General features: G+C 41.2%; 1 protein-coding gene across 1 annotated transcript in view; it reads left to right on the forward strand.

Annotated features, from left to right (window-relative positions):
* The window catches only part of LOC143988160 (putative cation-transporting ATPase 13A5), a 240,005-nt gene that overhangs the window by 19,379 nt on the left and 194,757 nt on the right, over positions 1 to 25,869 (forward strand). The window contains exons 4-9 of the mRNA XM_077487487.1: positions 7,925 to 8,059; positions 8,158 to 8,230; positions 13,555 to 13,686; positions 18,813 to 18,983; positions 20,456 to 20,613; positions 23,526 to 23,714. Of these exons, the coding sequence (XP_077343613.1) occupies positions 7,925 to 8,059; positions 8,158 to 8,230; positions 13,555 to 13,686; positions 18,813 to 18,983; positions 20,456 to 20,613; positions 23,526 to 23,714 (858 nt within the window). The remainder of the gene's footprint in view (positions 1 to 7,924; positions 8,060 to 8,157; positions 8,231 to 13,554; positions 13,687 to 18,812; positions 18,984 to 20,455; positions 20,614 to 23,525; positions 23,715 to 25,869) is intronic.

A 25,869-nucleotide genomic window follows, 5' to 3' on the forward strand; every position in this document is an offset into this window, starting at 1 on the left:
AGTGGCCGGCTGCCCAAAATTACCCCAAGAGCGCAGCGACGACTCATCCAAGAGGTCACAAAAGACCCCACAACAACGTCCAAGGAACTGCAGGCCTCACTTGCCTCAGTTAAGGTCAGCGTTCATGCCTCCACCATCAGGAAAAGACTGGGCAAAAATGGCCTGCATGGCAGAGTTCCAAGGAGAAAACCACTGCTGAGCAAAAAGAACATCAAAGCTCGTCTCAATTTCTCCACAACACATCTTGATGATCCCCAAGACTTTTGGGACAACATTCTGTGGACCGATGAGACAAAGTGGAACTCTTTGGAAGGTGTGTGTCCAAGTATATCTGGCGTAGAAGGAACACTACATTTCATAAAAAGAACATTATACCAACAGTAAAATATGGTGGTGGTAGTGTGATGGTCTGGGGCTGTTTTGCTGCTTCAGGACCTGAAAGACTTGCCGTGATAAAAGGAACTATGAATTCTGCTGTCTACCAAGAGATCCTGAAGGAGAATGTCCGACCATCTGTTCGTGTACTCAAGCTGAAACGAACTTGGGTTCTGCAGCAGGACAATGATCCTAAACACACCAGCAAGTCCACCACCGAATGGCTGAAGAAAAACAAAATGAAGACTTTAGAGTGGCCTAGCCAAAGTCCTGACCTGAATCCTATTGAGATGTTGTGGTATGACCTTAAAAAGGCCGTTCATGCTCGAAAACTCTCTAATGTAACTGAATTAGGACAATTCTGCAAAGATGAGTGGGCCAAAATTCCTCCAGGACGCTGTAAAAGCCTCATTGCACGTTATCGCAAACGCTTGGTTGCAGTTGTTGCTGCTAAGGGTGGCCCAACCAGTTATTAGGTTTAGGGGGCAATCACTTTTTCACACAGGGCCATGATGGTTTGGATTTTTTTTCACCTTTTAATAATAAACACCTTCATTTACAAATTGCATTTTGTGTTTACTTGTGTTGTCCTTGACTATTGTTTAAATTGGTTTGATGTTCCGAAACACTTAAGTGTGACAAACATGCAAAGGAACAGGAAATGAGGAAGGAGGCAAACACTTTTTCACACCACTGTATATATATATATATAGTTGTGCTCAAAAGTTTGCATACCCTGGCAGATTTTGTGAAATTTTGGCATTTGTATTGAAAATATGACTAATCTTGCCAAAAAACTGTCTTTCATTCAAGGATACTGATCACACAAAGCCATTTATTATCACATCGTTTTCTAGCTCCTTTTAAAATAATAATGATAAAATAAATCCCCCAAATGTGCCTGATCAAAAGTGTACATACTCTGGAATGTTTGGCCTTGGTACAGACACACAGGTTAATTGAACATTTTCCGTCGGAAAATCCGACTGTGTGTATGGGGCATTAGAAAGCCTGAAGGCAGTGCTTGGTTTTCGGGGTGCTGTACGTAGCTAGGCTGTCAAAAAGTCCCACACATGTGGTATCCCTGTACTCAAGAAAAGCAGCAGAATTTACTTTGGAGTGTAATGTCACATATTTCCATGGCATGTTTTTTTATTTTTTATTTTTTTCCGATGGCATGTTTGAGCAATATAGCAATTAGTAAAAATTTGTGAAAAAAAAATGTATTGTCATTTTCCCAAAACTTGTGGCAAAATATAAAATATTCCATGGACTCAACATACCTCTCAGCAAATAGCTTGGGGTGTCTACTTTCCAAAATTAGGTAATTTTGGGGTTGTGCTATCTGGGCATTTCATGGCTTCTGAAACTATGAGAGGTAGTGAGGAGTAGCACTTGTAGCACTTTGAGATTTTTTTGATGAAAAGGGCACTATAAATAACCACTTGCTTACTGGGCACTTAAACGCCCTTCCTGCCCAGTCCTTTTTTTCACACAAATAGAGCTTTCTTTTGGTGGTATTTGATCACCTCTGGGGTTTTTATTTTTTGCGCTTTAAATGAAAAAAAAGACCGAAAATTTTGAAAAAAAAAAACGCATATTTCTTTGTTTCTGTGACAAAATTATGCAAATTATAAATTTTTCTTCATAAATTTTGGCCACAATTTATACTACTACATATCTTTGGTAAAAATAACCCAAATTAGTGGATATTATTTGGTCTTTGTGAAAGTTAAAGAGTCTACAAGCTGTGGTGCGAATCATACAAAATTGATCACATCTGATGTACTGGTGGCCTATCTCACTTCTTGTGACCCGAACAAGTCAGGAAAGTACAAATACCCCCCAAATTACCCCTTTTTGGAAAGTAGACATTCCAAGGTATTTAGTAAGAGGAATGGTGAGCTTTTTGATGTTGTCATTTTTTTTCACACAATTCTTTGCAAAATTAAGATTTTTAATTTTTTAAAATTTTTTCCACAAAATTGTCATTGTAATAGGTTATTTTTCTCACATGGCATGTGTATACCACAAATGACACCCCCAAAAAAATTCGCCTACTCCTCCTGAGTAATACAATACCACATGTGTGGGACTTTTTCACAGCCTGGCCACATAGAGAGGCCCAACATGCAGGGAGCGCATTCAGGTGTTCTAGGAGCTTAAATTACCCATCTAACTTGTTGACTACCTATTACACTTTTGAAGGCCCTGGAGCACCAGGACAATGACACGTGACACTGATGACAGATGGCACTGATACGTGGCAATGATGACACTTATACTTGGCACTGATGACACGTGGCACTGATGACAAATGGCACTAATATGTGGCACTTATACGTGGCACTGATGACAGATGGCACTTATACATGGCACTGATAACATGTGGCACTAATACGTGGCAATGTTGACAGATGGCACTAAAACGTGGCACTGATGACAGATGGCACTAATACGTGGCACTAATACGTGGCACCGATGACAGATGGCACTAATACGTGGCACCGCTGACGCGTGACACTGATGACAGATGGCACTGATAAGTGGCATTGATGACACGTGACACTGACAACAGATGGCACTGATATGTGGCACTGATGACAGATGGCACTAATATGTGGCACTGATGACAGATGGCACTATGCGGCACTGATGACACATGGCACTGATGACAGATGGCACTGGGGACAAATGGCACTGACAACAGGTGACACTGGGCACAGATAGCACTAACAGGTGGCACTGGGGGCAGGTAGCACTGGGGGAGGATGGCACTGGGGGAGGATGGCACTGGGGGAGGATGGCACTGGGGCGGATGGCACTTTTTTTTACTTTTTTTTTCACTTACGGGCGCTGCAGCCGTTCCTCTCTCCCCTCTCACACGCTGTCTGTTTACATATGAGATCATCTCACATTGGACACGCCGATCACGCTGTAAACGGCCGCTGTGATTGTCCGTTTACAGCGATCTGTGTTTGCCTGTCTCCGGGGGACACGGCAAACATAAAACTTCCCTGATTCGCGCCACCGGCGGGGCGCATTGCGGAAGTAAACACGAGGACGTCCAGGGACTTCATTCGGCTATAGGGCGGGTGGGAAGCGGATAAAATGTATTATTATTATTAGGAGTGAAATCAAAAATGTACACCCTTAGAAAGCTTGAAGGCGGTGATTGGTTTTCAGGGTTCTGTACGTGGCTAGGCTCCCAAAAAATCCCACACATGTAGTATCCCCATACTCAGGATAAGCAGCAAAATGTATTTTGGGGTGTAATTTCACATATGCCCATAACAAGTTTGATCAATATATCATTAACAACTCATGGACCGCCTCATGCCGATGTACGTCGACAGAATGGCACGGCTGGGCACAAGTAGATGTATGTGATTCTTTAAGGGCCCAGATGTGGGTCAGGAGCGCACAGCTGGTCCTGTGCTCCGTGGCCGCGGGACCAGCGGACCCGATCGCCGATGGTGTCCCGCGATCGGGTCACAGAGCTGAAGAACGAGGAGAGGTCTGTGTAAACAAACCTCTCCACGTGCTTCCCTGTGTGGCTGTCACGATCGTCTCTTCCCTTTTATAGGGAAGGATGATCAGTGACATCACATGCCAGGCTACGCCCCCCTACGATAAAAAAAAAAAACACATAACGTCATACATAACACTACACTGCCCCTTAGTGGTTAACTCCTTCACTGCCAGTGTCATTTACACAGGAATCAATGCATTTAAATAGCATTGATTTCTGTATATCTGACAATGGTCCCAAAAATGTGTCAAAAATGTCCGATGTGTCCGCCATAATGTCGCAGTCACAATAAAACTTGCTGATCGCCGCCATTACTAGTAAAAAAAAAATATTAACAAAAATGCTATAAAACTATCCCCTATTTTGTAAATGCTATAACTTTTGTGCAAACCAATCAATAATCGCTAATTGCGATTTTTTTTTTTTTTTTTACCAAAAATATGTAGAAGAATACGTATCGGCCTAAACTGAGGAAAAACATTTTTTTATATATATTTTTTTGGGATATTTATTATAGCAAAAAGTAAAAAATATAGAATTTTTTTCAAAATTGCCGCTCTATTTTTGTTTATAGTAGCGCAAAAAATAAAAACCGCAGTGATCAAATACCACCAAAAGAAAGCTCTATTTGTGGGAAAAAAAGGACATCAATTTTGTTTGGGAGCCACATCGCACAACCGCACAATTGTTAGTTAAAGCGACGCAGTGCCGAATCGCAAAAAGGGGCCTGGTCCTTTGGCTGCAAATTGGTCCGGGGCTTAAGTGGTTAAATAACAACTTTGTGTGAATAGTTTTTTTTGTTTTTTTTGTCATTTTTCAATCACTTGTGACAAAGAAATAAAATATTCAATGTGCTCAACAAGCCTCTCAGCAAATTGGAAGAAGAGAAAAAGAAAATTAGATAGCAGTCATAAACTAAAAGCTGCGTAAATTCCAGAAAGTGTACCCTAGATGTAGACTCTATAACCAATAAATATACACTTATTGAATTTTTTTTTTTTTACCAGAGACATGTGGCTGAATGCTTTTTGGCCAAAAAGTTTGACTAAAATTGAGTTTATTGTATTTTTTTTCTAGCAAAAAGTAGAAAATATATATTTTTTTTCCAAATTTTTAATATTTTTCATTTATATCGCAAAAAATAAAAAAAGGTGATCAAATACCACCAACAAAAAGCTCTATTTGTGGTAAAAAAAAAGGGTGCACATTTTGTTTGGGTACAGCATTGCATGACTGCTCAATTACCAGGTAAAACCGCACAATTGTAAAAAGTGCTCTGGTCGGGAAGGAGGTAAAACGGGAGCTGAAGTGGTTAAGAAGCACAATACAATGTTACTTGAACAAAAAAGAGCTGCTTGGTTAAATTGCCAGAAAGAAGCCTTTAGTGCACAAAAAAGCCTGGTTACAATATGCCCAACAACACCTTGTTATGTCTCATTGGGCTTTTTTGTGGCACTGGCACAGTAAAGGCTTCCTTCTGGCAGCTCAACCATGCAGCTTTTTTTGTTCAAGTTTTGTTGAATTGTGCTCCTTAAAAACAAACACACCAAACGGCCATTTTTTTTCAGGAGCAGTGATTTTAATAATGATTATAGTGAAACAATAAAAGTGTAATATTCCTTTAAATTTCGCATCTGGGGGGTGTCTATAGTATACCTGTGAAGGGGCGCATGTTTCCTGTACTTAGAACTGTCCCTGCACAAAGTGTAATTTCTGCAGGAAAAAAAGTCCTTTAAAATCACTCATGGTTATAATGAATTGTCGGCTCCCGTAATATAGAGAACACTCATTGAAAGTCATTGATAAAAAAATAAATACAAATTTTTTAAAAAAAGCGTGGGGTTCCCCCAAATTCAATTACCAGGCCCTTCAGGTCTGGTATGGATATTAAGGGGAACCCTGCGTCAAAAAAAAAAAAATCCATACCAGACCCTTTATCCGAGCACGCAACCTGGCAGGTAAAAGAGGGGGGATGAGAGAGCGCCCCCCCTGAACCATACCAGACCACATGCCCTCAACATTAGGAGGATGCTTTGGGGTCCCGGCCAAAGCACCATGTCCCCATGTTGATGGGGGCAAGGGCCTCATCCCCACAACCCTGGCTGGTGGTTGTGGGGGTCTGCGGGTGGGAGGCTTATCAGAATCTGGAAGCCCCCTTTAACAAGGGGACACCCAGATCCCGGCCCTGTTTGAAATGGTAAGGGGGTACAAAAGTACCCCTACCATTTCACAAATAAAAAAAAAATAGTTAAATAAGACAAACACACTTTTGAAAAAGTCCTTTTATTTATTTATAAAAAAAAAAAGATTCCAGCGGTATTAATCCACTCTTGCTATCCAGCGACAGATGATCATCTCTCCAGCGATGGCTGATCTGATCCAGCGCAGCAAATCCATCCATCTTCTGTCTCCACAGAGGAGACATTGTGGGAGCCCGGCGGCCTGACGTTTCTTATATGTGGAGGGCGGGGCCACCCTTCCCCAATGATGTATGAGTGACCCCGCCCCCCTCTGATGTAACGGAAACCTGGCTCCAGGGACAGCCTAGCTTCTTTATGTCCCACATGTCATGCTGCCCGGCTTACTGCTAGGATGCACCATCTGCCTGCCTGGATGGGGGAAGACACAGAGCTTCTCGCATCCGGAAATCCCCTTTCCTCCTTAGGCTGCCACTAACCTGCACGTTCAGCTTACAAGGAGGGGGTACCCCTGACTAATGTGTGCTGGTAGCAGCGTCCCTGCACACAAAACTGAAAAAAAAAATGTGGCCATCAATTTGCCGCCTGGGACCATTGGATCCACTGGGACCACTGGGACCCAGCGTAGGGATGACCCTGGATCAGCCTCACCTGAGTTTGTAGTGTATAAAAATCCTGTATTCTTGTTCCATAAAGAGTTTTGCAGCGAGTCCTGCCTAGTTCTTGGTTGCAATATAGAGCTATAATATCTGACATCTATGTTCAGACTGGAGGAAGCAATATACTGATGGTAGGACTCAAAGACGTGGGACAATTCCGTCTCAAAGTGCTCTTTGACAGTCTGCACATTATCTGTCTTGTTTGCAGCTTGTCAGCAGGCCAGAAAGCAGCTGACTCTCCGGTGTTCCCTCAGAGTGTGCCCACATTGCCTGCGCGCCAGGCCACGCCCCTTCCAGATGGCCATTCTTAATATAATGATCCTCTGAAGCCTCCCTGTACAGAACATCCCCCAGGAGGGTCAGGACCAGGGGCGGTAGATGCCTGGATGCACTTACACCATCCTGCAGCAGATGAATGAAGCCTTCTCTCTGGCAAGATGGTGGCTGGTCGCAGGTAGGAGGAAGGCAGCCGGCATCTTCAAGGCCGCACTCCCAAGCAGACTTCCCTACTAAAAGGGATAAAGGCAGGGGTAGTGCCATGCTACCAGGTAGGAGGATGGAGGGCTTCTGTCCCTCTGAGCCTGAGGATGGTGTCAAATACAGCCAAGATGATGACCGGCAGTGGGTAGGAGGAAGGCAGGGATGATGCAACAGTGCCAGGTAGGAGGACGGAGGCTTGTGTCCCTCTGAGCCTGAGAATGGCACTGGAAATGGTCAAAATGGTGGTGGGCCGTGGGTAGAAAGAAGACAGCTGGCATCACCAAGCAGTGGGGCACACCGATCAGATGGTCTGGCTGCAAAATAATGGCAGGAACAGGGGTAGAGAAGGAATCCTGGTAATCTATGTTAGAAAAAGTCTGTGTCTGTCTTGCAGGCATGCGGATGGATAAGGATGAAGGTTCAGGATTCCTAAAGATTCTCTCTAAAGCATCCACTACGGCTCACATCCGGTCACGCCCCCAATAAAGTATATAATCAATGGGATTTTATGTGACTGTCAGTTAGGGACCTTAAATTGTAAGTGCCTTGAGGGCAGGAACTGATGTGAATGCACAAAATATATATAAAGCGCTGCTTAAATTGTTGGCGCAATATAAATACCTCTAAAAAAACAAACAAAAATAAATAAATAAATAAATTGCATATATTTATTTTAACAGGTTTTGAATCCATTTTACTGTTTTGAAGTTTATTCACTAACTACATGGCTGGCATCTGGATATTTTGATTATTCTATGGCCATATTAACTATGACCATCTTGTCTATTCTTGCAACAATTTTCATGCTAAGGATGGTAAGCATAAATGCGTTACTTTGATATTTCCATATGTTTTACTTTATTCTAAATACACATATGTTGACTACATTATTTGCTTTTATTTATCTTTATAGCAATCAGTTAAATTGCATCATATGGTGGAATCACATAATAATGTTTTGGTGTCTGTTCTTCAGAGAAATGGAGGTAAGACAAAAAAAAACACACACATCACACTTACCTGCTCTGTGCAAGGGATTTTCCACTACTCAGGTCCCCCACCTGTGCTCCTGATTCCACCTTCCGCCGAGTGCCCCCATGCTTGTGCATTCTCGCTCCTGAACCTGCTGTTGTATATAAGCCATAGAGGAGTGAGAGCCTTTCCTGTGCATCACTGGATCTCTGGCTCAGGGAAAATTAAGAGGAGGCTGGGGGGGAGCTTTAGCTGATCTGGTTTCTAAAGGCTTGAATGCAGCAGTTTCCTGCAATAGAAGATAGTATACAGTATACTCACTTTTCAGTGGATCATTTATTTCTACCTCTCTCCTGTTTCAGCTCTGCAGCCTCAAAAAAGTCTCTGGCATTTGAGACTTTCGGGAATGTTGGATGCCTGTATCCCACACCATGTGCTGGTTCCTTTTCTGACCCCCTATATCACTTCAGGTCCCTGCTTCTGCTTTTTATTATTATCCTACAAATAGCTGGAGGACCAAAATATGGCTTCAATTATTCAACGAGAGAAAAGAAGTCGAATTGACTAGTACCTTGCAATACCCACATGCTGTATTACCTGAGGGCACACAGTTATTTCTTACTTTCTAATACACTTGTTTTGAATATTAATGTTCCCTAGAAAGGCAAACTTTATGCATAACTAACGTATTGGGGTTTAGTGCATGCCGAGTCAGCATGCACCAATTTACTTGACTATTACTCCATTACTAATTTGCCTAGCTGACCTTTTGAGTTGCCTGATGTAACCAAGTATTTCTCTTGATTGTCTTCATGGTCAATTCTTTTTAACTCCTCTTCTATTTCAAGGCAAAATCATAAGGTGTTTCTATAGGCTAAATTGTTATAGCGGTTGTATGCCCTTTGTGATTTTTGCCTACAGGTAAGCCTATAATAAGGCTTAGTTTAGGTAAAATTAATATCTCCTAAACATACACTGTTTAGGAGATATTAATCTTGCATGCAGCAGCTGGTGTCAGTGGTGAATGCGCTCTGAAGGTTCGGCGTATCGTGCTGGAACTTCAGAGCTTCTTGCCAGAATCGAGGGCTTTTTTCTCTAGGGTTTACTAGATTGGGAAATGGGTCTCTTGTCAAGATTTGATTACTAGCCATGTCCTCATTGGGGGATTTGTCTTATCTATTTATTCTGGTAACCATTGTTGCCAAGAAAGAAAGTGAGGAGGAATTCAAAATGTAACAGTTTTCTCCAGATCAGGAGGTGCGAAGAAATCTTACAACGGGGATACCTGTTTCAGGGACAACTGTCTAAGGTTTCATGTACACGGGAGGTTTCTCAACTGTGTTTAGTGGCGTTTAGTGGCGTTTAGGAGTTTTTGAGTTCAGAAGCATTTGCTAAGGATAACCAAATGATTAGAAATCACTAAAAACAAGTATTTATTAACTATTTCAGCCATTCTGTGAGAGAGCAGTGTGTGTAGCAGCTGAGAAAGCAGTGTGCTTGTAGCTAGCTGTTATTTTGTGGTTGGTTTGTTAATATATCTGTGTTCAGCTATGACATTTCCCAGAGAATTTTTTTAAATTTTACACGCATGTCAATTACCACCTATGACGTTCTCTTGGAAAAGGTTAGACCCCGTCTAGTTTGCATGGACACCAACATGAGGAAAAGCATACCACCAGAGGAACGTCTGTTGGTGACTCTCAACTTCAGTGTCAAGTATAGCAAGTCATGTATTGTACAGCATAATTGGCTGCTGAGGGGAATATTACATGGTGTATAAAGCTTGCAGGCAGTGATAATTGAGTTTTTGGTGTGTTTTTAGCATTTTCCAGGCTCAAAAGTAATAAATAAAATGTTTCCCTTTAAAAACGCGCCTAAATGCGGGTAGCCATGTTTAGCCGCGTTTGGTGCTTAAAAAGGCCTCTAAGCACAGCTTTTGAACACTTTTTTTGGTTCCAAATAATGCCTCTAAACTCAACTGCCTAGAAATGACTATAAAAAAAATAAGATAACATAGAGGAGAGTTCAGGAGCAGTTGAAAAAAATGCCCAACTGCTCCTAAACATCCGTTTACCTGCAGCAGTGTACATGAGGCCTAAGAGGGTAATTCCCCTCACTTTGGGAGATTTGTTTCAAGTTGGTTTTTCATCTCCTCCAAATGGTACACAGATTGCACACGGGTGACCCCACCCCCTTCTGACATCACAGGGAAAGCCATAGGGAAGTCCCCGTGTGTCAGAGTGGTGGCCCTGCCCTCAGTTATATAAGAACTGTCAGAAGAAGAGCAGCCTCCCATAGATGCGAAGAGGCCCAAGAGCGAAGCGGGGAAGAAGACGCAGCAGAGGAAGATGTTGGACGAGAGCACTGGAGCAAGAAGCAGAGGATCACAGGAAGAAGCCGAGGAAGAAGAAGATGGAGGAAGAAACCGAAGGAAGGAAGAAACCGAAGGAAGGAAGAAGACCCGAAGAAGATGGAAAGAAGAAGACTTTAAATAAAGGAACTGTCAAAAACTGGCTCTTGTCATTCTTAACATTTTTGACACTTTTTTTGTGAAAAAATTTCACACGGGGGGTGGGATCTGTGGGTCCCCTTGTTAAAGGGGGCTTCCAGATTCTGATAAGTCCCCCACCCGCAGACCCCCACAACCCCCAGGGCAAGGGTTGTGGGGATGAGGCCCTACTCCCCATCAACATGGGGACAAGGTGCTTTGAGGGGCTACCTCAAAGCACCCTCTCAATGTTGAGGGCATGTGGCCTGGTACAGTTCAGGAGGAGGGGGTGCTCTCTCATCCCCCCTCTTCTCCTGTGGCCTGCCAGGTTACGTGCTCAGATAAGGGTCTGGTACGGATTTTTGGGGGAACCCCACGCCATTTTTTTTTTTAAATTTTGGTGTGGGGTTCCCCTTAATATCCATACCAGACCTGAAGGGCCTGGTATGGAATTTAGGGGGACCCCCACGCATTTTTTTTTAATTTTTTTTTATTTAGGTTTCGGGATTCCCCAGTGGGGAAATCCCCATGCCATTTGTATCAATGAACTTTTATGTGTATTGCGAACCGACAATTCATTACAGCCGCGAGTAGTTTTAAATGTCATTTTGCTGTCAGACTGAATATTACACTTTTATTGTTTCACTTTAAGCATTATTAAAATCACTGCTCCCGAAAAAGTGTCAATTTTTAAAACTTTTTTTTTAATTGATACATGTACCCTGGGGCAGGACCCAGGTCCCCAAACACTTTTTATGACAATACCATGCATATAAGCCTTTAAAATTAGCACTTTTGATTTCCCCTATAGACTTTTAAAGGGTGTTCCACGGCTTCCTAATTTCACAGCGAACACCCAAAATTATTCGCTATTCGGTGAACTGGCGAACAGCCAATGTTCGAGTCGAACATAATGCTCATCCCTGGTGTCCAATCACACACACAGAGTTCTGTGTGTACAAACACTCAGAACTCTGTGTGCATAGAAACAGTGATCTGGCTGTTTCTTCTGCCTTGAAAATCAGGTAGGAAAAAAGCTAGATAGTAAAGTAACAGTAGCACATATTACATGCTGTTAGGCACACTTTTAACTCCTTGATTGCCCATAGATATTAACCCTTTCCCAGCCAATGTCATTAATACAGTGTCAATGTACAGTATTACATACCTCACAACTTTCTAAGATAGGAATGAGAGACACTTGTTAGCAAAAGTATGTAGGCATAGGACACTCCCCCTGCCACACCCCCCGATTAAAGGATAATGTTACAAAAATGTGATTGGTTAAACCCACAAGCACATTTTTACCATTAATATTCCTTATATTGTTTTTTGTTAATTACAAACGCAGACATTTTGAAATTGGATGAAAGGTTTAGCACTGGGAAACACTTTGTGATAGATAAGTAGTGCATTTTTTTTTATACAACTATATAGATCACACCAAAATGAGGGACACATGAGGAGAAAAGAGGGACAGAGTGACTTTGTTCTGAATGAGGGACAGTCCTTCTAAATCGGGGACAGTTGGGAGCTATGGCATTATCACTAATCACTTTATTAGTGTCACTAGCGATGTTAGTGACATTCCCAGATAGTGTCTGTTAGTGAAAGATAGCCCACCACCCTATTACAGTTCCATTATAAGTCACTGATCATCGACTTTATAGTATAGTGTCTATAGCTACATAAATTCCAGTATACTGTATATATTGTTTGTAGAGTCTGTCGGGATCAGAGGGGTATGCTTAAGGTTTCGCACAAACCAATTAATATACCCTTATTTAGAATTTTTTTTCACCAAAGACATGTAGCAGAATATATTTTGGCATCAATTTTATGAAGAATTTTTTTTTTTTTTTTTTATGGAAAGTATATATATTTTCTTTCTTTCAAAACCATTGGTCTTTTTTCGTTTATGTAAAAAAAAAAAATAAAAAAACACAGTGATGATCAAAATACCACCAAATGAAAGCTCTATTTGTGTGAAAAATGATAAAAATTTAAATTGTATACATGTGTTGCATGACTGCACAATTGTCAGTTAAAGTTGTGCAAAGATAGCACAAAATGGTCATAGGGGGGTAAAAGCTTCTGGAGATCAAGTGGTTAAAAAGCCAAAAGTTCTGTTTGAGGCTGGATTCACATCTATGCATTTTTAGAGCTTTTCGCATTTTGCAGATTTGCACTACGGAATGTGTTGCATAGGAAACCATGATAAATAGACTGTAGTGCAAATCTGCAAAATGCAGAAATCAGAAAAAAAATCATAGGTGTGAATACAGCCTTAAAGCTTTATGCAATATGTATATGCTAGTCACTTTAGGATTATATAATAAATTCTACTACAACGTTTTAATTTCACATCTTGTTATTTTTAAGACTTGAATAAAACATTTATACCATGTTAGTATGCCATGGAATATAGGAATGTTATTGAAAATATAGGCATATTAGGAATTTCAGGGTGTTTCTGATTTCAGGGTATTTCTTTCTTCTTTTCCTCAAAAAAATGTCTTAACAGATCCTGCTGCCTTTCTTCTCAAATTAGCATTTGCATATCATCGGCTGTGTCCATGTAGCCATTGCATCCCAATTAACATGAATGGGACTGCCTGGATGCAGATGAATGGAACACCTGCGCATCTTGTGCAGGCAGACATGACCCCGGCACACATGTGCACTGTGTACGTCCATGTGAATGAGGCCTTACAGGGCAATACACTGTTTATCTCATTTGCACTGCTCTATAATGTATTAGAGGTGAAAGCGGATTATCAGGGACTTAAAACTGTAGCAAACAATGCTCAAAAGAAAACAGTTTGTATAATACAACTTTTTATTTTATAGGGGTTGAAGAAGTACAATCTAAATATCTGGTTCCTGGAGATGTAATTGTTTTATCAGAGAAGAAGTTTTTTCTGCCCTGTGATGCCATGCTAATATCAGGGGGTTGTGTGGTAAATGAAGGCATGTTGACAGGTACAGCATGATAAAACATGTATCAAGTGTGATATCATAATTTAAAACTGTTATGGTTATACATTTGTGGCCCTAATTTTGCAGGATTTAAAATAGTTGCAAACCTAAATCCTCAAAACAACACGATTTTGCACAAGTTAGTAGATAATACTGCTATAACCTAAATACCCTTGTGTATACTTGTGAAAAATTCATCTTCAGTTGGTTGTAGCCCTCGTAAATTTTCTGATCTGTGGGTGCGGCATAGCTTAGACAGACATGACATCACATGATCCCCCTCCCACCTATACATAGCCTCTCTCGCTCTGTCTCCCTCTCTTTCTATCTCTCTCTGTTTCTCTCTCTCTCTGGGCTCCATTCATGAAGTGTAATGGAGCACATTAAAAAATGCAATAAAATACCACTCAGTGTTTTTCAAAACATTTTCTGGCATTCACAAAAAAATGCTAGTAAAATACAGCATGAGTTCTTTTATGAAGTCATGCGATATTTTAGTAGTGAAAACATGTAGCAATTTAATGCCTGGTGGTAGCTAGCGTATTTATTTACAGAAGTAAATACTGCGCTGTTAAGGAGCGGGTGCCCGTCGGCATCCTTAACAACCAGTAACTGTGACTGTTGTTAAGGAGCAGGCGACCGCTGTGTCCTTAACAATGGATGAGTCGTCGGCTGTCAGCAGGGTTCCTTGCAGGCAATTGAATGTAAAAAAAAAGAATTGCTAAGAATGAAAAATTAGGGAAAAAAAGCGTCCCCCCCCCCCACTACGTTCCAGGCCCTTTGGATCTGGTATGGATTTTGAGGGGAATCCCCACGCCAACATTTTTTTAGAAATCAATACCAGACCCTTATCAGAGTATGAAACCCGGCAGGTCTGGAAATGGGGGAGCGAGCCAGCTCCCCCCCTAATGAATTAAACCAGGCCACATGCCTTCAACATAGTTCTGCCCCCCCCCCCCAGAGCACCTTGTCCCCATGTTGATGGGGACAAGGGCCTCTTCCTCACAACCCTGGCCAGTGGTTGTGGGGGTCTGTGGGTGGGGGGCTTATTGGAATAACAAGGGGGCCCTTAGATCCCACCCCCCATGGGAATGGGTATGGGGTACATAGTAACCCTACTCCTTCACCAAAAGAAGACAGTAGGCAGTTTTTGACAAGTTCTTTATCCAGTTCCCCAGTGTACAGTAGATTCATTGTCAATAACGATGCCCACCGCCAACCCGATGCCAGGTCCCGCTATCTGACTCTGGCCCTAACTAAATTAAGGGATGGTGCCACCCTGTGATGTCACCAGGCCGGCCTGCCCCCTTGTGACGTCACTGATACATCATGCCTCCGATGACTCATTGGTTGTTAAGGATGTAGTGGCTGCCTGCTCTTTAACAACCTTGTTTACTGGTTGTTAAGGACGCTGGAAACCCCCCGCTCCTTAACAACCAGTACACATTCCATAAATACAGCATGCTTCAATCACTACTCAATTACAGCATGTATTTAATTATTTATTTCCTTCTGTGAAATGAGTTTAACAGATGTTGATGTGGTATTTACCAGTGTTTTGTGGTAAATAACTCAGAATGGTATAGTGAATTGACAGTTTCAGGTTTGTATGCGCTCTCTCTTCTTCTCTCTCTTTATTTCTCTGGGTTTTTTTTTTCATCTCTCTCTGTCTCTTTGTCACTCTCTTTCTTTCTTTCTTTCTTTCTTTCTCTCTATTTCTCTGTTTCTTTCTGTTTCTCTCTCTCCCTGTCTTTCTCTCTCTGCTTCTCTCGCTATCTCTGTCTCTTTCTCTTTCTTTCTTGCACCGTTTCTTTCTCTGTCTTTTTCTGTCTCTCTTTGTCTCTTTGTTTCTTCCTCCCTCTCTCTTTCTCTCCACAAGGACTCCAGAAATCATAAAGCAAATTATCCTTTGTATGACCAGATAGCATAGGTCAGTGCTAAATGGCCCTTTGCCGATCACATGCACCCTCCCAAAAACAAACAAAAAAAAAACTGAGCATGTACAGAGTGCCTACAAGGCTCTGTGCTATCAGAAAATGGATTGGGCACAGTAAAAGAAGGGGAGGATCAGAGAAGACAGCCATTTAACACAATACGGATGATTACACTTGTCAAATACCACATGGCAGTTTAAATTAAGGAGATGTATTCTAATTCTTTTACAATGGCCATGATAGGAGATCTACGTTTATTACATTTGGGGCCAAAATTAATTTTTTTTATTACTACCCACAAAATAAAACTATTTGATGCTATTGAAGACCTTGGCTCCTGTATTATCCAGAGGCATAGATATATTTGACAGCAAGGATATTGTGTGGTATGAGTCTGGATGCATCACATCCTTACCTGGCTTCAATATACCCTCCAACATAACCTCATACATAGAGGCTGATAATAAATTGAGCTCAAAAGATGCATTGATAGTGTCTAATAGTGATGGAAATAATTTATACTTGTATAACGCTTCTGGGAGACCATCTGCCCAATGGCCTTATTATTAGGAAACTCTCCTTCTAGCTACAATGTAAAAGGAGAATTTTAGTAATCTGTATTCTCCAACTCTAAAACTGGTAAAGTTATCTGTTCTAAATAATGACTTAGTTGCTCACCTGAATATTCGCTTTTATGCAGAGGTGTAGATTGAACCTTTAGGGCCCCGGTGCAAGAAGCCATGAAGAAATTCCCGCCCCCCCATCAAGCCAGGACCTTTCCTTCCCAGCCTGGGGCCTTTCTCTCTGAGCCAGGTGGCTTCCCAGTACTGATAAATGACTCTTTCCACTCAGAAAAGGAAGGGGCCTGACACATCCCCTGCAGCAGCAGGCGGGAAAGGGGAGGGTGGAAGCCGGCAGCGCTGCAGGGGGGCCAGGAGGGGCCCGGAGTGCAGCAGAAATAAAAGGAAGCTGGATAAGAGGGGCTGCGGGGGCAACATATAGAGGAATTGATCCCCTCAACTTTCCACTGAATGCCTACGGGAGAGAGAGGAGGAGAAGCAGGCTTTCAACGGCTGCAGGAGAAAATTGAGCTTATTGAAAGTAGAAGAGACTACTATGCTCATTTTTTATTTTCTATTGTCTCTATGTATTTAGATGGCTGCTGAGCCCATGTTTTAATTGCTAATATATGCCCTACTTTATCTTCCTACTTCCTATCTTCTTCAAAATAATGTTGCTAAAAAAATAAATGAAAAAAGCTTGTTTTACCCATTTCATATCAATGTTTTTTACTTGATCTTGTATCTCTTCCAAATTCTTCAATGAGATAGCAAAGTAATTATTAATATCTTGTTTTCCCATATACCACCCCACATGTTAATGAGTGAGGAGCACATAGTACTGCTACTCATTAAAAAAAGTAAAGTAAATAATGTCCCACAATCTAAATTCAACATAAATTCCATCATCATGTGGTGAAGATTCTCATAAATCATGTGGAACAATACCTGTCAATTTGGTAAAAGAAAAAAGACACTAACACCATCTACTCTCATCTCTTATTTTTAAAATGGGCTACCAGATTCTGATAAGCCCTCTGCCTACAGGTCCCCACAACCACCAGGCCAGGGATGTGGGGAAACGGCACTTTTCCTCATCAGATTCCCTGATCTCTCTATATCACGCGTGTCAAACACAAAGTGGCCCACAGGCTGAAACCGGCCCACTAGGCCTTTTCATGTGACGCCCACCCTCCAGTCTCTACTCGCCACTGTCACTTATAAACCCAAAAGCCTTCTGTGTCTACAAGGACAGCTTTCCTCTCAATGGCTCTCACAGATCCTTGCCTGCCCTGCACTCATGATGTGGACAAACAAGGGAGATGCAGGTGCAGTGTGAATGAATGTGGAATAAGGATCTAAACAACAAAAAGCATTTGGCTTCCAGAAGCAGCGGTTTATATTGGCTCCCATGCTTGCCTTTGCAAACTTCTGTCTTCTGTTCCAGCTAAGAACCGATACCAGTGCTTAGGGCCTATGGGCCATACTCTTACAAGTGCAAAGCAGTCAGGAGTGGGTGCTCTTTATGCATGCCAGTTGAACCCTACGTGCGATTTAGAGGAACCTTAAAACTGCAGCTCCTTCAACCTGGAACTGTAGGCATGCGGATAGTCACAAAATGCTATGAAAAATATCTGACAGGAACCAAGTTTGAGGTCTGTCTCATCAATGACCTGACAGGTCATAATGTCAAAGGCCCTCTCAGTGGCAGAGAGAATCCTTGTGGAAGTGAATGTCCAAAAAAATTTTCACCTGATACAAGAGACAAGCCATGTGTATGGGTCTGTTCCAGTTGGCTGAACAAGTCTATCAACACTGTGTGGCCTGTTCAGTTTCAAAAAGGGCTGAGGTTCTGATTTAACCTTTGACTTGCCACACATCTGCCCCACTGAAAAAAATACTCACTATCAACTTTTTATACCCCAAATGTGCTAGTGGCAAGGCTTCCGTTTTGCTACCAGTAGCTCCTATGCTGGACTGACTAATATTGGGCTTTACATGTAGCAGTAGTGGTCTTGTGCAACATGCCAAGTTGTGATGCTAATAGTAGTACTTTTGGGCAAGATTCTAAGCTGTATTTGCAGCAGTGGTGCTTATGTGCAGACTTTGTTGTGGTGGTAGCATTAGTACTTATGTGCAGTGCCAGAACCAGCACAAGATGCTCAAGTTACTATGGGAGACAGGGACTAAACAGCATAAGATAATCAGATCCCTTGGCCAGCCAGGAGCTTCACAACACAGGATACTCAAAGCCCCAGGTTATCTTGGAGACACAGAGCAAGATAATCAGAGCCATTCAGGACACACTCAACCTCAATAAACATATTTCATTTATCTTTTTAGATATAATAATAATATATAGCTATAGTACATATTTCACCTTGAAAGGCTCTTTTGCATCACTTCAAATAAACATTTCCCCTAATATATTTGATGATACTCTAGCTTCTCCTACTTTCTGTGGGAAGCTCAGCCACTGTTTCAGAAGTTGAGACAATTCTGGGACAACAATAACATGTGGCAGAAGGTACTGTCATAGTTACAAATGTGAACCATTTCTTGTCCTACCTTTTGTACGTCTTTCTTTAGATATATCTTAATCCTAATTAGTATTTTCCAATTCTGTGTTTTAAAGGAGAAAGTGTTCCTATAACAAAGGTTCCACTACCAAATGTGGACAATGAAATTCCATGGAAAACATACACTGGTGAAAATTGTCGTGGACATATATTGTATTGCGGAACTGAGGTTGTAAAGACAAAGCTACCTACAGATGGGCTGGTAAAAGCTGTTGTCCTACAAACAGGTGATGATATTCTAGCAAAAGAAAAAGAAAAGAAAAAAAAAAAACTGTATACTTTTGCTAAAATAGATTGACAATATGTACTCATTAGTTCATTATGATTACTAGAAATTATTGTCAGAAAAAAGTACTCATATACTGTATGTTTTGTCTTTTCTGAATGGTTCATATAGCCATACTTTACAAATCAAGAATTCAAGCTTTTTCACAGCATCAGTATTTAACTTCCATTCCAGATTTGACTTTATCATTGGGTACCTGTCATGTGAAAAATGAAGCACCCCATGGAAATTGTTACCCTTTTTTTAAACATATTTGAACAGGCAAACATTAGATCTTTATTCAAATGTTTAAGCACTGTGTAAGCACTGTTAGAATAAAGATCTAATGCTTGCCTTTTCAAATATAGGTGATATAAATAAATAAATACACAGAAAAAATTGTATTTTTAAAAATGTATTTATTCAACAAAAAAATATCATTGTATGTAATGGTGTACTGTGTAAAAGGCTGGTATTGCCCCATTTAGCAGAAATATCTGTGTATTGGCATTTTGTATAACTGCCCATCACTGTCTATCTTCAACAGTGATCTTTTTGACATTAGATTAACTTGACAGCTTTCAGCTGGCAATAGTTGCTAAGGAGGCAGTGGATGTTTAACTGACATCACCAAGCCCATTTATTGACATGGCCAGAAATCCCAAGTCATGTAAGAAAATGGCCAGTGAATGGAATCTTACTGTCAGGAGTCTGCATAGGAGATGGCCAGATATACAGTGGGGACAGAAAGTATTCAGACTCCCTTACATGTTTCACTCTTTGTTATATTGCAGCCATTTGCTAAAATACATTAAGTTCATTTCCCATTTGCCTCATTAATGTACACACAGCACCCCATTTTGACAGAAAAACTGAAATATCACATGGTCCTAAGTATTCAGACCCTTTGCTGTGACACTCATATATCTAACTCAGGTGCTGTGCATTTCTTTTGATCATCCTTCAGATGGTTCTACACCTTTATTTGAGTCCAGCTGTATTTGAGTATATTGATTGGACTTGATTAGGAAAGCCAAACATCTGTCTATATAAGACCTTACAGCTCACAGTGCATGAAAGGGATACATACCCCTACTCATTAAAAAAAAAAAAAAAAAAAAAAAAAAAAAAAATCATGATATAGATCCATGTCCATTACAATTCCTGATGCCCTTCAAAAGAAAAAAAATCGAAGATGGTGCTACTCTGTGAATCACAGCTCTTGGAGCTGTCATCAGCAATATAAGCAAAGGGCATGAATAAGGGGTGACATCATTACCCAAATAGTGCCATGGATTCGGTAATCAAAAAAAATTTTTTAAATTTGACTGATATTCAGTTTTAGTTATCTCTTAATTTACGATGTTTAAATGAAATTATAGATCCACATTTGTATGACTTTCATCTAAAGTTTTAATATATATTGACTCCTAGGATTCAACACAGCAAAGGGAGATCTTGTGAGATCAATTATGTATCCCAAGCCTGTGAATTTTAAATTGCACAGAGAGGTTTCAAAAGTTCTTGTTGGGCTCAGCGGACTTTCCATCGTTGGAGTCATATACTCAGTTGTACTTAACGCATATAGTGGGGTAAGTAGAATACATTTTTAGCAGGAGCTATCAGACTATCACATCCACAATCCCTGCTGTGTCTGAGAGCATCTTAGGGCCAAGTAAATATTCAAGTAAGCTGCGCATCTCCACAGCTTTACTTTAATACAATAGGTATATTGACTACATCAGACACTTGGTTATCATCACCTGAGTATTTAATATCTAAGTTTCGATACTATTGCTTAGTGTGTTACACAAAAATAGGTATGCTCAGATGTGAGTTGTAATAATTATATGCCACATCTACATTCAATCTCAAGTACTTAAAGCGGCATTAAATTCAAAATCAAACATGTAATATATTACAGCTTATCCATAGATGTGGTGGCTGTATTTGTTTTCTTTTTTAGGCCTGTTTCCCTCTGTTTTCATCTGGCGATCTGGTTAAGTAACACACTTCCTGTATCAGAGGGCCCAATCTGGATGAATGAACATGGGGGCACAGCAGACAGCCACTCCCCCTCTTGAACCGTACCAGCCCCCCTCCAAAAGCACCTTGTCCCCATGTTGATGGGGACAAGGCCTCATCCCCATATCCCCACAACATTTTTGACACTTTTTTGGTGAACGGGTAGGGGTACAATGTACCCGATACCCATTCACATTGGGGGTAGGATCTGGGGGTCCCCCAGGCAAGGCTTGTGGGGATGAGGCCCTTGTCCCCTTCAACATGGGGATAAAGTGCTTTGGGGGGGACCCCCTCATGTTGAGGGCATGTGGCCTGGTACAATTCAGAAGGGGGGCGCTCTCTCCTCGTCCCCCCTTTTCCTGCGGCCTGCCAGGTTGCATGGTTGAAAAAAGGTCTGGTATGGATTTTGGGGAAGACCCCTCACTCCATTTTCTTTTTACATTTTGGCCCGGGGTTCCCTTTAAGTCCCCCTGAGGCATGATTGGCCAAAGGCACCCTGCCTTTGGCCAATTATGCTTCTCTCGGCAGAGTGTGCTGTGACTGGCCAAAGCATGCAGGTCAGGTGCATGCTTTGGCCAATCATCATACATCACTGCACTGCGATCTCGCAGTGTATTATGGGGCGTTCCACAGCACTAGAATTTCCCATGAATGTCCCATATGTTCAGTTCATTTTAGAACAAACGAACACCCAATGTTTGATTTGAACTTACGTCGTCTAGAAACGTGGGCTCATCCCTAGGGGGGAAGGGGAAGAGGAGAGTTAAATGTACTAGAACATTTAAATACACTAACAAATTGAAGCCAAATGCCAGATGATTGCGTTATAATCAGTTACACAATTTTTTTTTCTCCTTTTTGACAAAGGATCCAGGATCTCTTCATGCCTCCTGAATGCATCCGAGCCCCCGCCCAGGATCACCCCCCCCCCCCCAGACTGGGGAGCTCCCTGTGGGCCGTGACAGCCTCTAAACTCACTTCAGCTCTTCCTCCTGACAACTCCTCCCTAGCTGGGCTGACCCCAGGTATTTAAGGAGGCCTGCCCCCTGCCAATCCAAGTTGGGGGTTGGTCAAGGCTTCTCAAGATACCCCAGGCAGCTTCACCTCTCCTCTCCTTCCTTTCCTTCTAGCACCTTCTAGAAACCTTCTAGAAACCTTCTAGAAAGAAGAGGGACATGACATTGCTGCTACCTGTGCATCACCCAGTCCTGACCTGAGCTACTCGTAGCCCAAAATGAAAACAAACAGGCCTAGCCTAGCCACCAGCCTGCTAAAGTTTCCTACTTTCCAGAAAAAGCCTCACTCTAGCACCTACCTAACTAGAGAGTGCTACAAATGCAAAACCAAAGTTCCCAAGTAGTATGTACTAAAAATAAATAAATACAAGTATATTACTTTTTTTACCCTGTGTTATGCCTTAGTTATATGATAATCACCTGAGTCAGCCAGTTGTGTTTGGATCAAACAATGATAATATACCTTTAGGAATTACATGACTTCTCCAGATGCTGTGGCCATCCAGAATGTCCTCCAACTTTCCCTCTTCCTACTTCACAAGCAAACATGCAAACTAAAAATTTATAATTATGGAAATATATTTTTAAGAACATTTTTATGGGCCAAGATTGTGTCTGAATGACCAAGTACTACCTGATTTCTTGCTTTCTAATTGGCAAAACGTTAAAATTAGCCATATTGTCATCCAAATAAAAATAAAAAATGCATTTGTACAACATTTCTCTCATTAATGACCTAGTGAAACAGTTTTTGCAAATAACCTTTATGAAAAATGAATGTATCAAATGCCCAGACTGATCCCTCTACACAACATTCTAGCTATTATAAAGTACTAAATGTTTATCTTTACTATAGCTTTTAGAGTTTTATTGGAAAATAGTTAAAGACATACATATGCATTATTTTTTTAATTCAGTAATTTTTTTGTTAATATGAAATATGATTTTTTTTTTTTTATTAGTGGCTCTGCCTCTTAGAGCATCAATATTTTGTGCAGCTGTGTACAATGTGAGGGCATATTGAAGCTATAACAATTGCACTAAAATATACAGAAAAATGTAAAGGCAGTTGAAACGAGGTACCATACCAAATGAAGGTGTTGTAGAACTCTTCTTGTGGGTAGCGTCCAAAAAAAATCCTGTCCTTGGATAGAAGTGTTGTAGATCAAGCTTATGTGCCTTTTAGAAAAGATGGGTTTTGAGAGCTTATGCTTGAAAACTTGAAGGGTTAGTGAGAGTTTGATGGCAAATGGAAGAAGTTCCAGAGAAAAGGTGGGAGTGAAAAGTAAGTCCTGGATGTATGAGTAAGAAATTGTACCAGTAAAGAACAAAGATGTTTGTAAATAGAGTAAAATATCTGATTGAGTGCATATCTGTACACCAAATAAAGGGAACTTTAGATTGATTGATACTTTTGTATTTTCCCCTATAAAACTTTCATATTATCACTCTTTGTTTTGTAGGCAACAGCTCGAGAATTAGTGATCATGGCACTTATCATGGCAACTGTGGCTATACCTGTTTCTCTGCCCCCATCTTTGACAATCTGCACTTTCTACTCTCAGGCACGATTAAAAAAGCAAGGCATTTTTTGCATCAGTCCTCAGAGGATTATTTTGTGTGGACAGCTAAATGTTGTTTGCTTTGACAAAGTAAGTATTTTTACATTTTCAGACCTTGGGCTAAATGCTAAAAAGTATAATACATTTAACAAATAAATAATATATTTTATATATTGTAAATATTTAATCTGAGTTGGCCTGCATCATAGGTAGCTGCTGACTGCTGGGTGTGACCAGGAAGGATTACAAGAGTTTAGAAACATTGAAAACATAAAAAATATATATAATTTTAACCAATTCCATGGATTGCTTTAGTAATGCTTATTATTATTATTATTATTATTATTATTATTATTATTATTATTATTATTATTATTCAGGTTTTATATAGCGCCAACAGTTTGCACAGCGCTTTACAACATGAGGGCAGACAGTTACATTACAATTTTGTACAAAAGGAAGCAGAGGGCCCTGCTCGTTAGAGTCCACAATCTAAAAAGGAAGGGTCAATTGATACAAAAAGTAATAGCTGTGGGGGGGGGATGAGCTGATGGAGAAAGTAAAACTGTGTTGGCTAGAAGCAGGATAGGCTTCTTTGTATATCAGTTGAAAGCCCTGTATAAATATATAATTGTATTTTAAATGTAAAGTACCGTATTTATCTGTGTATAACATGCACCCTTTTCTCCTTTAAATCAGGGGAAAATTGTGGGTCCGTGTTATATGCCAATCCCCCACCGATTGTGAGCCTGTGGGTGGCTTTCGGCCACCTTCGGTCGTTCTTGGGGGCTTTGGCTGCTTTCAGCCGCCTTCGGCCATTCTCAGCGGCTTTCGGATGCCTTCGGCCATTCTCGGTGGATTTCGGCCGCTCTTGGTGGCCGAGTGCGGCCGAAAGCCACCGAGAGCGGGTGAAAGCTGCCGAGAATGGCCGAGAGTGGCCGAAAGCCTCCGAGAGCTACCAAGCGCTGCCAAGATACACAGGACATCCGGCTCTGTATCTCGGCGGCACCATTTTTAAACGGTAAAGCTGAAAATGAAACTGACAAGGCTGCAAATGATGGACAAGGCTGCAAATGACACTGACAAGGGTGAAATGATGGACAAGGCTGCATCACAGATCGGAAAAAGGGGTCGATTTCAACCAGTGACAGCTGATCATGTGAGGTAAACAGAGACGGTAATCGGCTATTTTTTGTCTTCACGCTAGTAACATGAGGAGAAATATAAAAAAGCCGATCACCAGCAGCTGTGTGAGGGACATAAGTCCCGATCATGGAGAGCCTCTGCAGAGGCTTCCGTGCCCACCTGTGCCACCTACCAGTGCACAACTGTGCCGCCTACCAGTGCCCACCAGCGCCCACCAGCGCCACCCATCAGTGCGCACAATAACTCCCATCAGTGTCACCTATCAGTGCCAACTATAAATGTCTCCAATCAATGCCTCATCACCAGTGCTGCCTATCAGTGCCACCTACCAGTGACATCAGTGCCACCTACCAGTGCTCATCAGTGCCACCTACCAGTGTCCATCGGTGCCACCTACCAGAGCCCATCAGTGCCCATCAGGGCCATCCATCAGGGCCCATCAGTTTTGCCTTATCTGTGCCTATCAGTGCAACCCATCAGTGCAGCCTATCAGTGCAGCCTCATCAGCGAATATCAATGAAGGAGAAAAATTACTGGTTTGCAAATTTTTATAACAAACTACGAAACTTTTTTTTTTTAACAAAAAATTCTGTATTTTTTTGTTTGTTTAGTAAAAAATAAAAACCCAAGTGGTGATTAAATACCACCAAAAGAAAGCTCCATTTGTCTGAAAAAAATGCTAAAAATTTAATTTGAGTACAGTGTAGTATGACCGCGCAATTTTCATTCAAAGTGTGACAGCGTTAAAAGCTAATAATTTGTTTGGGCAGGAGGGGGGTTTAAGTGCCCAGTAAGCAAGTGGTTAAAATACATTTGGCATTACTACATCAGTATCACCAGCAAAGCAGCTTCATCATTATACCATTAAAGAAGAAGAGAATATGCAACACATTTTGGAATTTCATCAATTTCCGCGTCACAAACGTTAATTCTAGATTATGAACAGTATTTTACAAGAGAAAACTCTTCCCGGTCATTCCTTGATTCTGATAATGCGTGTTTGTACTTTCGACTTTTTGTGTGACGATTTCTGTATCATCCAAAAATTCGGACTTTGAGCTGTCGTTCGTCAAAAATTTACTAGTCTGCTCATCCAGCT

Source organism: Lithobates pipiens, unplaced genomic scaffold, assembly GCF_037356315.1.
Source record: "Lithobates pipiens isolate NorthernLeopardFrog02 unplaced genomic scaffold, aLitPip1_a1.2 Scaffold_18, whole genome shotgun sequence".
Classification (NCBI taxonomy): Eukaryota; Metazoa; Chordata; class Amphibia; order Anura; family Ranidae; genus Lithobates; species Lithobates pipiens.